Source organism: Taeniopygia guttata, chromosome 4, assembly GCF_048771995.1.
Source record: "Taeniopygia guttata chromosome 4, bTaeGut7.mat, whole genome shotgun sequence".
Lineage (NCBI taxonomy): Eukaryota > Metazoa > Chordata > Aves > Passeriformes > Estrildidae > Taeniopygia > Taeniopygia guttata.
The window spans coordinates 6,682,389-6,697,844 of NC_133028.1; the positions used below are offsets into that span (position 1 = coordinate 6,682,389).

The window sequence follows — 15,456 nt, forward strand, 5'->3', positions numbered from 1 at the left end:
CTCAAAGCTCATAGAAGTGTCTTTGCTGAGATAACTTGCAGCTTTAAGGGCTGTTTTCAGAGGGAACAGAAACTGTTTTTCCATCAAATAAATTGAAATGGATGATATTTTTACCTCTAAATGTTCAAGGCAAAAAACTTCCTCTCTTCCATAGACAAAATTTCACTGTAAACAGTGCTCCCTGCATAGAGACCCACAAATTTGCAGCCTCTTCCCTTTCCCAAAGTGAAGTGGAGGCTGCTCTGCAGTCCTGCATGAATGAGGGCCAAAACTTTTCACAGATCCCATAAAACCAGCTCACCTAATTTCAGGTGGATGCTCTGTTCAGACTAATAGTGAAAAGAGACAACATACCATAAAGGAGGTTCAGTTCAGTTTTGCCCACCACGGATTTCCCTCCTGAAGCAGCTAAACTTTTGTCTTTTTTTTTTGTAAACTTTGCGGGGATGCTTTCCCAGGAGCACAGGAAATGTTGGAACGGAATCCAGCTGGAATCTAACCTGCCTGGAACACACTTGTGCCTGTGCTCAAAGAACAAACTCCTTCAATAAAGCAAACACAATTACATCCTGCTGCAGCCTTCCATCATCACAGAAGCAAATAAAACAATGGACACTTCTCATGTTGGACTTCGGCAAAAGACATTTATTATTATTATTATTACTGTTGTTGTTGTGTTGCTGTTGTACCTCCTCTGCTCTGCCCACAGTGGTGGCATAAATGCTGTTACCACATTGTAGCTGATGATGCCGGTGTACAAATCAAAATCCATCTTAATTTCAAACTCCATTAGAAACACAGGAAAAAAGATCAACATTTACGAAATGTAAAGGGAAAAATGGTATGGAAAGAATTATTTTTTTTTTTATTTTTCAAGCTTCCAAGACAGTATTACAAACAACAGAGAGCAAAGTAAAGCTAGAAATGAAATACTTGACAGCATCTGTTTAAAAATTACAGCTAAGAAACCTAATAAAAGTTGAATAAACAGTTACTAGAAATAAAAATTTTTACACATATGATATTTGTCTGGGATTTTTATTTCTTTAAAATAATTCATACAAATGGTTACAGTCACAAACATGATTTTAACCAAAAATATTGCTAGCCTACCACATTACCAGGAAGGAATCAATGTAGGCAATGAAATGCTGCTACTTTTCAGTAGTCTAGTGCCTTTTCCAGATACCACCAATAATATATACTTTAACTGGTGACAAAAAGCACAATGCTCGTTTATACAAAACCTTTTTTTTTTCCTCAAAATCTCTTTGCAAGGTTGTCTTCATTTTGAAATAAGGGAACTCATGCCAAAATTAGGAGAAACTGTTTTTCTTTTGTTTACTAAATTATTCTAAAAAATAAGACAAGCAGGTAGAAAAAACAATGCACTGTGTGGCGTAGAAAGAAAAATGGGAAAAATTCATTGTCCTGAGAAGTTTGCCAACTGCCTCATTTTTGGGCATGTTTGAAAATATAAAAGAAAAGATTTTTAATCTCAAAACTGGTTTGTTGAATGCCTCCCTTATGTTTTTCCTTGTTGACAGCTAAGCAAACAAACCCTTTTTAATGTTCTAGAAACTGTACACAGACAAGTACATTCATGATATAATTAACTACTAACTTCTCTTGCTTAACAAAGAACCCATAGGACACAGAAACAGTGAATCAGTCCACTGGACAGGGACAAACTACAATTTATACGGAGGAAAAAATGTTTCCAAATCTTCTTTTTGTCTCCCACCTTTTCCTTTTATACTGTATATTGGACCAGTTTCTAAACCAATAATCGTCTCCTCCTGTAAGTTCATGGTTTTGCCTTTAATCAAAATCCAGGGTTTTGTTTTGTGTTGTGTTGTTTTCCACGCTGCGGCTGAAGTCTCCGGCGCTGGGAATGCTGTTGTTGGCTACAATTGGTCGCTCGGGTGGTCTCTATCAGCTTCTGGTTTGACAGTTTGGCCGGGGGAAGGAGCATGGGGCGGGTGGGCTACAGCAGGGAGGCCGTGTGATAGAGACATGGGGTTGGGGACTATTCCTTCTACTGCTGCAGGTATGCCGGTGGAAGCCACGCTGACAACGCCCGGGGGATACCTGCTGGGAGGAGAAACCAGAGCAGACATTAAAACCAGGAGCTGACTGAGCAGAGAGCCCACCCTGCCTCCTTCTACAGCTACAGAGATGTGGCTTTTGCTTTCAGACCAGTTAGAGAGTCGGGGGGTTCAGCCCTAGGTGAGATGCCACATGCAGACGCTGCTACATAAAGCAATGGACGCTGTATTTTAACCAAATGAGACATGAAACTTTGTCAGATTGTTTCTTTGGATTTAACAGCAGGAGAAACAGCACAGCAAAGGAAACCACCTTCAAGGTTTGCTCCTCTCAAAGCATAACCTCAACAAAAAGCAATTCCAGCTGGGTCCATGCAATATGTTCTCTACAACTTTTCCTTTTTTTCCTCTTTCAGTCTCATGTAGGAATTTTAAATTTTCATTGTTGTGGTTTGAAAAAAAAAATTTCTTTACACTATTTTTGTAGTCTTAGCTTCCTGACAGCTCCCCCAAAAAGCCATCTCACACACACACACTCATAAGATGACCAAGTCAAGCCTATTGCACCTGAGTAACTTTTTCAGCAGCAAACTTGCCACTGCACTTGTCTGAAGGAGAACCAGTGCTAGTTACAGAAGGACAAGCACTCTAGGCAGACTGCAAGAAAGAGAGATGGAAACACAAAATTTATCGATGATTTAAAATATTTCTTCCTCTATTTGGACAAACACTGAGGCCTAAATATTTTATGCATTCAACAAAAGAATCATGCTCTGATTCAGTTTGATTTTATGATGGCTCTGATGTCAACAGGCTAAAAAAAAATTTTGCAAATCTACTGTTCCAATCACAAACTTCAGATGTAATTGATGAACACTGGTACTTCATGTGCTGTATAAAAAAAACCCTACACATTGTTTTAATAAAAATAGGTGGGTTTTTTTAGTCAAATACCTCAATACCTATTTGCAAGTTATGCCACACTGGCCACTTAGCACTGAACCTTTGCCTCCCCTCCTCATCATGAAGTTGTCCACTCATCCCACATTTCCCTCATTCTCTTCTGCTGTACTCTGCCCCATCCTGCTGAGGGCATTATCCATTTGAAAGCCTGAACACAAAAACCCACCACTCACAGCAGCTTTTGCTACCCAAGTATTTATCCAGAACTACTTGGGACAAAAGGCACTCATCAAACTTTTCCCAAGTATATTATTCTGCTGTTGATGATCTTCCCCTCATCACAGCTCCATGCATCAGGGAATTTCACCCCATTTCTGCATCTTTTCCATGGTAATATGTTTGTGCTGCTCATCCCAAGTTCCCTCAAACTGCCAGAAAAATTAATGCAGAACTTAGGCAAGACTTGGGAGAAAAAGGCTGGATGCAAGCACACTGACTTGTTTTTTTGCTTCCCCCACAGAAACATTGTGGGAACCACTTTTGGAAACATGGAGCCAGAGGGGCTCAGCAGGACTGACATGGCACAGGGACAACAGGGACACCACACACTGGTCTGGTCATCCTACACACCACAACACTGACTGTAATCTGGGATGGGTACCAAGGCTGTGACTGATCACACCACCTGTAGGCCAGATAACTTTGTTCCCAATTGGACACATATTTACAGGGCTTCCTATGCTAATTCCCTCTCCACAGAGGTTCTTTGGAATTAATTTGCAGTTGCTAATGGAATTAGTTGCTTGTTTCAGTAACTCCATTTGAATCTTATTAATCAAATTTGCTTCAATGCCTATGAAAACTGTCAGACAGTATTGTTTTACCTAAATTTAATTTTGAAACAGCTTTTCTGTTATTCTAGATGCTGTGCAAGACACACAACATGGCACAAATTTCCATTTAAAAGTCCAACACTGCAGCTGCTCTCAACACACAATCTCTACTTTCTAACATATTCCCTGAGTATCAACACACCAGAACTGGGAAAAAAGTCAAGAACAGAGCAACTTCTGCAACTGTTTTTTCCTCAAGAAGAAAAGCCAGAGCCTCCCCTTGTGAAAATGGACAGTGCTCAATCAGGAGCACTAAGAGTTACCTTATGAGCACATTAAACATTTCAAACTGCACATTTGTATTTCTACTCTGACTCCAAATATCCTTTCTGTACATAAGGACATTTCCTTGGACACCAAGTCTTAATCACCAGGATTCTACCTGCCAGCACCTCACCTCAGCTACAGGTTTCCTACAGACTTCCTACATCCAGAGGCCCTATAATTGTTTTTCTTGTCCTAAAGCTACACAGTGGCAGCAGCCAATATACAGATACCATACTGTTCCATAGAAACTGCACTTTACTTGACAACTCCTAACCCTGCTTTGCAATCCTCTTTCTGTAATTTTTGTCCCTTTTTCATCATCAGTGTTGCTCAAATCCTGTCTCTGAAAGGGCACATAAACTCAAGCCTCTACCCATGAGCATATGTATTCTACATAGCTTTCCCTTTTGCTGCTATTTATTTCTTTTCTAGTCTTTCCATTTTTTCTATTCTTAACCAGCAAATACATCCTCTCCAGCACTTAATGAAGTTCCCCTCTATGTTTCTCCTCTGGCAGCAGTAAGTTGAAATGATTTCCAGGTAAAATGTCCACTGAACTAAATCTTTGTGGAAGCAGTAGTGAGCAATCAGTTATACCTCTTCTGTTAATTCATACTCTTCCATCTCCTCCCCTTATGTAGTCTTAATTTATGAGGAAAAATAGTTGCCCTCTTAATTACAACAGATGGGTAACTCTTATTTCTACTTTACTCTCATCTATCTTTTAAACAGGAAAAACACCTTGAACTCACTATATTAAGCTCTGCTAAAGAAACTGAGTCTGTCCTAGAAGAGATGCAATTTTTATGTGTACTCTGTTATCATGCACAGAATCTGAAAATCATCAGTGAAGTACCCCAACGTGAAATAAGTCCTGAATTTCCAACATCCAGCCATGCTTATCCTCTTCAGTACTCAGGAATTCACAGAATCATGGAATGGTTTGGGATGAAAGGGACCTTAAAGATGATCTTCTTCCAACTCTCTGCCATGGCCAGGTACACTAGACCAGGTTGCTCAGAGCCATATCCAGCCTTATCCACTACCTGTAGGGAGGCAGGTAGATATGGGAAATGTCTATATATGGTACAACCAGTGTTCCTGGCTGCTGCATTTCCCTGTGCCTGTGACCTGCCTGGGTTATAGGCAGGGAGTTATTTCACAGGCAGCTCAGTAACAGATACATGGTAATAACACAACATCAGGGTATGTTATGCTGCTCCACCAAGACCACTACAAATAATTCCTTCTCAAGAGTAATGCTGATCTTTACTCATAGGATAGGTCCTGTTTACATGACCTTTAGTGTTGACAGGGTGTCTTGCATTTTGCACAGTAAATGGTTTTGTTTTCCCCAGAATATGATGATATTCAGATGATGTAGATTACAACCTGATGACTAATGCTAAATGTTCTTGGTTTGTGATAATATCTGATAATTTGGGATTTCTGTCCTACATCAAAATACAAGTGAATTATATATCGAAAATAAAACAGCCTCGTTAGCTTTAATTCACCAAAAGAGATATCTGCATTTTTTAACATATCAATTATTATCCCATGTCTTATCTTCTAATGCAATTACATGAGTATGATACAGTTATTAGCACATCTGAAACATTGTACTGTCTGTGAAAGACTCCAGAACTCACTTAGCTCAACATAATCTTGGATTGCAAAGAAAACATGGAAAAAATTGGTTTGAACAATCAATTCAAATGCTGAACTTAATCCAGGTAGGAATTAAGCATCAGCAAACACTGCTATTGAAACCAATTTCTTCATAAAACCTGAGTTTCAGGTGATGCATATTTTGCACTTCACACAGTAGTAACTGCCTTTACCCACATTCAAACACTATTCCATTTCCCCTCCAAAAAGCTCTTAACATTTATTGTATAACTATTAATTCCTGCCTCAAAATTACTAAAATTAGTTTTACTGTGCATTTGGAAGTAATTAAATCCGAATTTTACAATAAATGGTCTTTATCAAAAAAAATGGACTGAAACAATGTCTTTAAAAGCTACTCAGTTCTTCTATGTTTATCCTGCTTAAATTGAATACATATGGTCTTTATCTTGTAAATCATTAACTCCCCCAAACATTCCTAAGTTAAAATTAATTTCTGGCTGCAAAGCCTACTTCTGCTGGACTTGTGACCCCCAAAACAAGAACAAAAAGCTGCATTTTATTTGGGCATGGACCCCTGTTCTTAACTGCCATGACAGGGCTGGAGTTATTACCTCCTGTCCAGCAACACCTGCCTTTAAGCCCCAATTACATTCAGCCATACCCTCACTACTCCAAACTGAAGTCCATGAAACCAGATGCTGTGTGGAGGAGAACGTGTGCTTGAGCTTCTCATTTAAACAAATAAAAACACCCTTCTTAGATACTTAGGGCTATGGGCATACTTCCAGAACTAAACATCAACTGATGTGATCACCAAGTCCAAGTTATTCTCTTCCCTTGGCGCCCTTACGGCTCCTGATGAGGGGATTGTGGCAGAGGGTGGTGACACTCATCCCTGACACCCCTCCATCCCTTTCTGATCAGATTGCTCCAAGTCACTGGGACAGGACAACTCTGCTTCACTTCTCAGCAGGGCACAGCTGGGTTCCCATGTGGAGTAACACAAAACCAAGAATCCCCTCTCTACTAAAAATATGGGAGTCCTCCTAAAGGACAACAAATGTAAAGCAGATGCATGAGGAAGGACAGTGGGAAGATGATGATTAGGATAATGAGATATGACTGCACTGCCCCTTTCCTCAAGGCATTGAGGGAAGCTGGCATTTGTAGCTTTCTGCCACTTTCATCCTACTTATGTGTAAAAATTGTACTGGAAAATACAAAAACTGCAGATGTTTTTCATAAATAAAAATTGTCTGAAGCTGGCTACTAGGAAGGATCTGCTGCTAGAATAGCTGCTAGAGATAAAGGGACAGAGAAAGACTCTAGAGCAAACCAAGTAACTAAGGAATGTGCATATTAGATGTAAAAAATTGCCCCTTTCTATTAATTATTAAGACCTGCTTTCACAGTTGACTGAGAATGCATACATCAAGTCTCTCAAATGCTTCTGTTTAAAAATTAAACATATAATTTAGAAAAAGCCATTTTAAACATATTTTCATAATCACCACAGGCTGTTGCACTGTTTTCAATACTGAGTTACTTGTTCTCTCCTGTGTCTGGACGCCACAAACAATGTAAGTTTATTACTGAAAGTCTTTCTGTAACCTACAGCTGCATCATTACCTTCGGCAAAGGAACATAACACTTCCACTGCAACACTGGAGAAGACCAGAATTGTTTTACTTGAAAATACAAATAAATACATATTGCTCACATCAAAACCATCAAAAAAAGACTGAAAGAGGAGGATTCATAGTTAGATACAGCATGACTGACATCAACTAACAAAATGAGATTATTCTCCTGAACACAACTATTGCAAAGCAATTACAGCTGGTGTGTAATGCAAAAGCACTTCAATCATTAATAGAAAAGTCTTTTATCTATTCTTAATACCAACACTGCATTATGGATGTATTTGTTCTACCTCTTCAGCACACTTACCTGTATGCAGCACCATTAAGCTCTGGATGAACAACTCCAGGGTCCATACTGGCCCAATGTGTAGCTGCAGTCAAGTGATCTTTGTTAACACAGTTTTTCAGACTGTCTGGAATACGACCTAAGATGAAGCAAGGAAGAGGAAATAAAAATGTATAAAAATTATGTACCATATACTCTTAGTATGTCTATGTTAAAAATGCTTACAAATATTTGTGTACTTAAATCAATACATAAAATGACACTAAGAGCTTGTTTCTGATCCTTGCTGTAGCCTTTTGCCTGGGACTTAGGTAATAATGGCTGAAATGCTCTGCTTTATTTTGATTTTCTGGTCTTTCTTTATCTATTGTATACAGGGTCTCAGAAGAACCAAAATCAGTAAGAATCATCTTTCCAAGAAGCCATAATTTGGATATAGAGCATAGCTACCAGTCAAATTCAGTAATCTAGCCTCCTTTCTGTCCTTAACATCACTTCCCTCCTTCTCCTTTCACCTGTAACAGCAATTAAAAACACTGAATGAAAAATATAGAATTCTGAATGGAATTGTGCCATGAATCTGAATATGACCAACACTTATTCCCTCTCCTCCTGAAATTTCCCTACTTTATCTAAATTGCTCTTCATTTTTATTTACTGCAATGTATTAATCCTCAGCCATGCCTTTAGTTCCCACATCAAATGATAATACACCAGAATTTCCTTTCTTCACTTCTTCAAAACCTTTCCTTAAACTCTGAAGAATAACTGAAGTTTTAAGACCTGGAAAATTTGTCAACCTGATTCAGCACACACTGGACAAGCCTGTTATTGTCTTCTGCAGAACTATCTTCAGCCCTGCAACAAACAACCTTAGCAGATCCAACACAGATCTTCTTCATAGAAATAGGAAAGTTTCCTCCTATTTAACAGGAGAGAGATCAATTGGAGCATGTTTCTTCTGACATCTGTTTTAATGTCTCTTCACTGAAGTTCAATCTTACAGTGCATTTGCAGAGAGGGGCAGAAAAATGTAATTTTGAATCCACCCCTGCCACTGCTGGTAAGAGTTCTCCAGAATTCCTTCCAAACCCTTTCATGCTCCATCATTGAAGAACTCAGCCTTCTGTCTCCAGCTTCCTACTGGAAATTTGATTAAGGACTTCACTATCTCTGCCTGCTCTTTCTATCCATCAGCCTGGCCACAATGGGGCTGTAAAGAAGCCTTTTCACAGAACTGCTTTTCGTGCAATGGACACCATCAAACAGGTGTTACTCCATGACTTCAGCTGATGTCCCTGAACCTGTCACGTCTCCTGTGCACAAGCTGAAAGGGCTTTTAGCTCAGGATTGAACAAAATACATGCCCCATTATAGAAATCATCTTCAAAATGTAGCTGAAATATACATCCATCTAAACTTCTGCCAGAACTGTCCACAAATTCAAACACTGTCTTTCTTCTGATGTTTATCCTTCTCAATCTTGTCTTCCTCTCTGCCCAACTCGTTCTTCATTCTGCTAACTTCTGTAAGCATGTTCTATTAGTCTCCCCTCAAAACCCAGTAGATTTTCTTTTATTTTAAACTTCTAATAATCTTTTCACTTGCCATGCTTGCCTATCTCTTACATCCATTCTAGTGGTCCTCCTTAATTCATACTCGGAATGTTTTCAAGTTTAAAGTATATTTTAAGGTATTTAATTTCTGCTGATTATTTCTGTTTTACACATCACAACAACACACTTTTAAGCAACAGCAGAAACACTTAACATGTTTATTGTCAGATGGTAGTCATAGCCTTCATTCCTACACTTCACACCTTTTTCCAATTATTCTCCTCTCTACACCCTCTCTTCTTTGTGCTCCCCTATGGTTTTCATATATCCAGCTTTATCCCACATTTCCTGTATTTTTCCTACATTTGTTTCACTGCAATTCAATGTCATTCTCACCTCCTTAATGCTGGTCTCAGTTTGATCTTACTAAAAACCATATGCAAACACTGAAGTGCTGACAGCTTCGATACAAATCAATGATCCAGATCGCTGAGAGCACTATCACACACTTGAAGGAACTGTAGGTCTGCCTTCCCAGGCACATATGCTTGGGCTACTGCACAAATTTAACAGAAAAATAGCTCTGGATAGCAGGCTCTTCCTTAGTTTTCAGACAATAGCCTATTAATGCTGATTTGCACATCAATCCTCTCCCATGAAGGTAGGCAGGATGCTGGTTTGTGCAATCTGTCCCAGAGCTATCTGGGAGCAGGCAACAGTTATTGAACACCCTGACAAACAAACAAACAAATGCACCACTGAGTTCTGGAGTACAGCCACAAGGACCAATTCCAGCAAAAAGGAGGGTCAGGCTCTTCAGGTCACCTCTAAAACAGAGTGAAATTGTCCAGTAAAGGACAATTCACCTCAGGAGTTTAAGAGGTGTTTTTAATTGGCATCTAGAAGAGAATCTTCTTTCTGCAAAGGCTATAAATGAAACTCAACTGCCCAGCCTCTCTAGGCACAAGGCAGAGGGAAGGCTACTGCCAGTGCTTTTTGTGTAACAGAGCAATGTGCTGGCACTGAGCTACTCTCAAGGTGACACAGATGGCCCTGCATGTCTGCAGAGCATTCAGACGGTATCGCCAAGGGGGACACAGCAAAGTCCAACTAAAGAGAAAACATTAGTGCTTAATGAATCATTTTCCAGTATGAAAATGCTTCCTTTTATTTTAGGCTACAAGGGATTCAAACCCATGCCAAATGGCTCAGTCCTCTCATTTTATTTATTAGCAGTGCATGTTCGAGACGTAGCTGTTTGCTCTTATGTGAGCAGTTTACAATTACATGGCAGTTATATAACAAAGACACTCTGCCCTTTAAAATGCCAGACTTCTTTAGCAAGGCTTTAAAGAAGGGAACATCTAAAATAGAATAACCTCCCAACAAAATACTGAAAACTTTACATAGAGAACTGCTCATGACAACTATAGAGTGCCTAGGAAAAGCTAAGGAAGATACCAGAAATACCACGAGGACTTATAGTTAAATCCATCATTGGGTAATAGTTATATGCAACAAAGAGAAAAGCAGATGATTTTTCATGTATAAATACATTTACTTTACATGAAAAAAAAAACTTATTCTGCAATGCCTACCTTCCCTTTTTAACTGCAAAGAACCTCCAAAATTATTTGTTCCAATTCTGAGAACAGACTTAGTGAGCATTTGCTGATTTCTGCGTTCCAAATACTAGAAACAAAACCCAAGGCTGCTTCTTTTAGGCTTCTTTCAAGACTGAAGAAATAGGTTTCTTAAAAAGAACAACACAGTGAAGGAGCTGACAATAACAACGTGAGTCAGTACCTGTGATCGCCCTTCGGATCTCTCGTGCTGCTTCCTCCCGCATCTCAATGGAGGCTTGTTCACTATACCAGGCTGCATGTGGGGTACAGATCAGGTTTGGTGCATCCTTCAAGGGGCCCTGACTAAAGCTAAATGAAAATTTAAAATAAGATGAGGTGACAAAAAATACTGGGGGCAAGGGGGAAAGCAAGGTGGGGAATCACACCTTGTATATACACAGATGGATTTGTACATACACAGATTAATTTCTACAACACAAAATAATTGCATTTCTATTCCTTACTGAGTTTGTTTATAATTCTGTTAATTTAATGTACTATTTAGGGTGCAAATAAGCAACAATCACTTTTTATAGACTCAAAGGGTGCAACTTAAGTATAGCAGCAACATTAGCTTCTGTCCAATGCACTTACTGTAACTACAGTCACTGCCACTCCAGTTCTGGGGCAGAAATGCATAAAGAAAAACCCAAATTAATTTAGGATGCCATTCCATTTGCCTAGGATATCACAATTTTACTTTTATTGCATTAACTACCAAAGCTCTTCTCTTTCTGTCAGTATGACATCTAATAATTGAAAGAAAAAAAATCTTACAATTATTTCCAAATCAGAAGTGTGTCCATCAGCAGCCTCAATGACTTTTGGATAATTCAGGGGTTTTTTTCTTTTATTTTTAACTATTTTTTCTTTCACATTCCTTTATAGAAACTCCACAGAAAGAAGGAAATCGACAAATTTTTTTTCAGGGAAAGTAATGAATCTGTGTAGAAGCGTTATCACAGATATAAAGTAGAGAAACTGAAAATAATGGAAACTTGCTCCTCCTATTCATTTCCAGTTTTAATAATCTTGCAGTCAACTGTAACGGGAGGCCAAACATTTTAAGACAAAAGTGTGCTTTCAGAGTTGGTCATATTTCATAAAATGATAGATTTTATCTGCAGTTCAATAAACATCAAAGTATCTGGCAAAACTCTTGAATTAAAGAAATGCATGCTGCAATCAGATAGACATGCAGCAATGAAGCCAAAGGAACTATGGCTGCAATCCTGCAGCTGGATCTCTGCACATGGCATCTCCATGCAGGAAATGGGACTTCCTAGAGGTGAAGTGGGCTGCTTGTACAGATCCCAGATAGGAACTGGGAAGAATGTATGTAGCTGCAAGTCCTCTGAGCTGCTACACTCTGGCTTTGCACAGCACTGTAATGACTACCTTGAGGAGGAAATGAATCCAGGGTATGCATAAATAAAATTAAGTATTTGTGATGTGGCATCATGCCTCAGTAGATATGAAAATTCTGGCTAAAAGGATATTATTCTATTTTTCCAAAGGTTCTATTTCCCCCTCAAGCTGGAATGAGAGATACTGTCCACTCTACGGTCTTTAAAACCTGTCCTGAACCTGTTCTTCTTCAAAAACTTATGTGGATTGTTCAAGTTAAAAATAACAATTTTCCCTGCCCAGCCTGAAAAAGGCCTGTCACATGCAAGGACTCAGCTACAGCAGTCTGTTCTCAAGACTCAAGGACATATGAAATAGGCTCATTTTGATGAGGAGTGCTGATATCTCAATGCCAATGCCACTTAGGGGAGTGGTGCATTTCTGCCTGAAACACTGGACTTAGTAATTGAAAAAACTCAGGCTTGTGCTACCAGCCCTGCTACTGACAGTATTTACTACTCCCCTTATAAAAGATAAAGCAAAACAAAACCTGCACTCTGACAGCCTTCCTGAACCTTTTTTTGCAACCTCTTACACACTTATGACCTTCATGCAGAGGCAATCTGGACAAATATCTTCTCCTTCAGAAAGGTGTCATAAAGCACTTCTCACACCACATCTCAACTCTTTGCCTTGAAAGACCTTGTTCAGGCATCAACTGCCTCCAGAGCTGCATCAGTGGCAATGTTGCACTCTCCTCTAAGCCATGGACAGGATTTGAACTCGGGTTCCTGCTATTTCTACTAAATAAACCCACTGTTTTTTTGTTTTGTTTTCTTTTTAAGGAATCAAATCTTGGATGTCACTTTTTTCACTTCTAACCACATACACAAAACTCCATCTACATTTGCATTAGTCCAGTGCTGCACAGATTCATGTTGCTTTGCTAAGGAGTATTTAGCTACCAAATGAACAGAAAACTCAATTTTACTTTTTGCTGTTGATTGTATCATGCACTAAGACTTAAAAAATAAGAAAGAGAACAAAATAAAAAGAAAAGAAAAGGAAAAGCACCTGAATGGTTCTGACTCATGTACATCTAAGGCTGCCCCTCGTATCCTTCCTTCCTTCAGGGCCTGTGCAAGTGCTTTTTCGTCTACTAACCCACCTCGAGCTGTGTTGACCAGGAAAGCCCCTTGTCTCATCTAGGGAAAGTTAAAAAACAAGAATGATGAAATAAAAATAAATGAAATAAAATCGTTGTGGCATTATTTTTTACTCAAGAGAAGCATCCATTACAACAAAGGCTATTCAGCTGGTTTAAACTGTAACAGTTGTCTTCCCTTTCCACTGGAAAGTACCACCAAATGTGATGCTTCTAACATAAAATGCTATTTCACAGCACTTAATAACCTTTTGTTTCTTGTAAGTAGTGTCTTTTAATAGAAGGGTTGTTTCAGATATTGTGCAGAAACATGATCAAAAGATACAACTGTGCATATGAAAGTGACAGATCATTTTATGCCTTTTCATTTCACTGTGAAATTGCATGAGACAGAAACTACAGCACATTCTTAAACAAATTCATATTTTGTGGCTTTCAACTTTCACACAAATAAAAGCCTACATGAATTTTGCAGAAAAATCAAGGCTTTTGGATTTTCAAACACTTTTCCCTTTAGTTGCCAAAACACAGTAGATATATACATTATTTATTTTTGTTACTTCAGCTTCCTCCTCCCCTGTGAGACATTTCAAATAAAGGTCTAAAGAATCCTTCTATTATTCAATTAAAAGGCATGAAAATGAATTTGGTTGAGAACGCTGTGTGCCCAGGAGAGAAGCTGTGCTGTGCATTGTGCAGATTAGCATTGTAGATGACACTACAATCAGTATGGGGAGAACTACAACAATGTACACCATAATATATCCACTACTTGAAAACAAAGTGGCATTTAAAATAAGAGAAACGGTACTGAAATAAACATAAATTACAACATCCTGCTTCCAGCCCCCCTGGTATTTCATCTTTGACAGATGTCTCAAACACCTCTGTGCATGACAGAAAGTGCATGAAGAGCAGGAGCCATGGTGAAGATGAATAATGAAAATCTCATTTTGTACCAACTCTGTCTCTCAACATAAAAATAAGCAAACTCCAACATTTTGACACCAACTCAACACCATGAAACCTACACATCAAACTAAACCTTAGGTAAATGGATCCTTACGCTCAAATACTGAGTCAAAATGCCAAATTCATCAACAACAAGGAGGTTTGAATCAGTCAATTTTGGTTGGGTTTTTTTTAATGAGGTCATACAGAATATTAATATGCACATGCTTGCAGTGTTTTATAAAGAAAAAACCCACTATGTTTTACTGGCCAACTCTCTAGGTTTAATGTGGCCCTGCCTCTCTCCATTTGCAGACTCCTGGGCCTAGAGGAGATCCATTCATACAGCAAAACCAAACTCCACTTACAGGAACAGCTTTATGGAATTAATTTGGGAATCAGAACAGCAGAGAAACTGAGGTAGGATCTTTAGCTGGTCTGGTAACAAGAAGAGATTCCTTATGGGAAAGATCACTGCATCTCCAGTTCTTGGGTCAGTTGTAGGAACTGTACCAAACCAGCACAGGTGGGCTCACCCAAGAGCCACTCACAGCTGTGCAGACACACCATAAAGGCTCGTGGGAGCTCATATACACTTCCCATTTCTGTGCAAACTGGTAATTTGAATTTTAAGTACAGTTTAGTGTATTTACAGGCCCTCTGAAGGACCTGAACATTTTACTTAAAGTGAACCCTGCTAAAATCTTCTGTCCAATCTGTCCAACAACCTTGCTTGAGTTTTCATTTTAAGACTATTTACAAAACTCCAGAACTAGCACTAAGACACATTCAAATCAAACAAAACATGTCTCCATAAATGCATTCTAGAGGGAATGAATTATGTGACTCATGATAAACTGTCAGGGTGGATGCAGCTGGAGATGATCCTTAACAATGGGTGGAAGCTTGAAAGAGCTTCACAGCTGGAACTGCTGACGTCTGTTAAATTCACCTACACTAGACCTGCAGAGCTGCCTTATGAAAGCATTGTGTTTAAACTGCAGTTTTTTCTCAAATCTGTGTAACTAAAGATGACCTCAGTCTCTTAAGAGTACAAGTTCATTGAAACACTTCTCTGAGCTACTCTGGGACTACAAGGACAAGCAGGATGGCTTTACAGAATAACGATTAATTCAC

The 15,456-nt window shown here is 38.9% G+C and overlaps 1 protein-coding gene across 17 annotated transcripts in view; it reads right to left on the minus strand.

Annotated features, from left to right (window-relative positions):
* Positions 1 to 624: 624 nt before the first annotated feature.
* CTBP1 (C-terminal binding protein 1) overlaps positions 625 to 15,456 on the minus strand; it is a 232,622-nt gene continuing 217,790 nt past the window's right edge. For 13 of the 17 annotated variants that reach the window (XM_030270527.4, XM_072927913.1, XM_072927909.1 and 10 more), the window contains 4 exons: positions 13,278 to 13,408; positions 11,038 to 11,165; positions 7,697 to 7,814; positions 625 to 2,094 (listed from right to left, as the gene is read on the minus strand). In XM_030270527.4, the coding sequence (XP_030126387.1) occupies positions 1,908 to 2,094; positions 7,697 to 7,814; positions 11,038 to 11,165; positions 13,278 to 13,408 (564 nt within the window). In that variant the 3' untranslated portion in view covers positions 625 to 1,907. The remainder of the gene's footprint in view (positions 2,095 to 7,696; positions 7,815 to 11,037; positions 11,166 to 13,277; positions 13,409 to 15,456) is intronic. The other 4 variants (XM_032747955.3, XM_072927915.1, XM_030270529.4 and 1 more) reach the window with 1 other exon arrangement.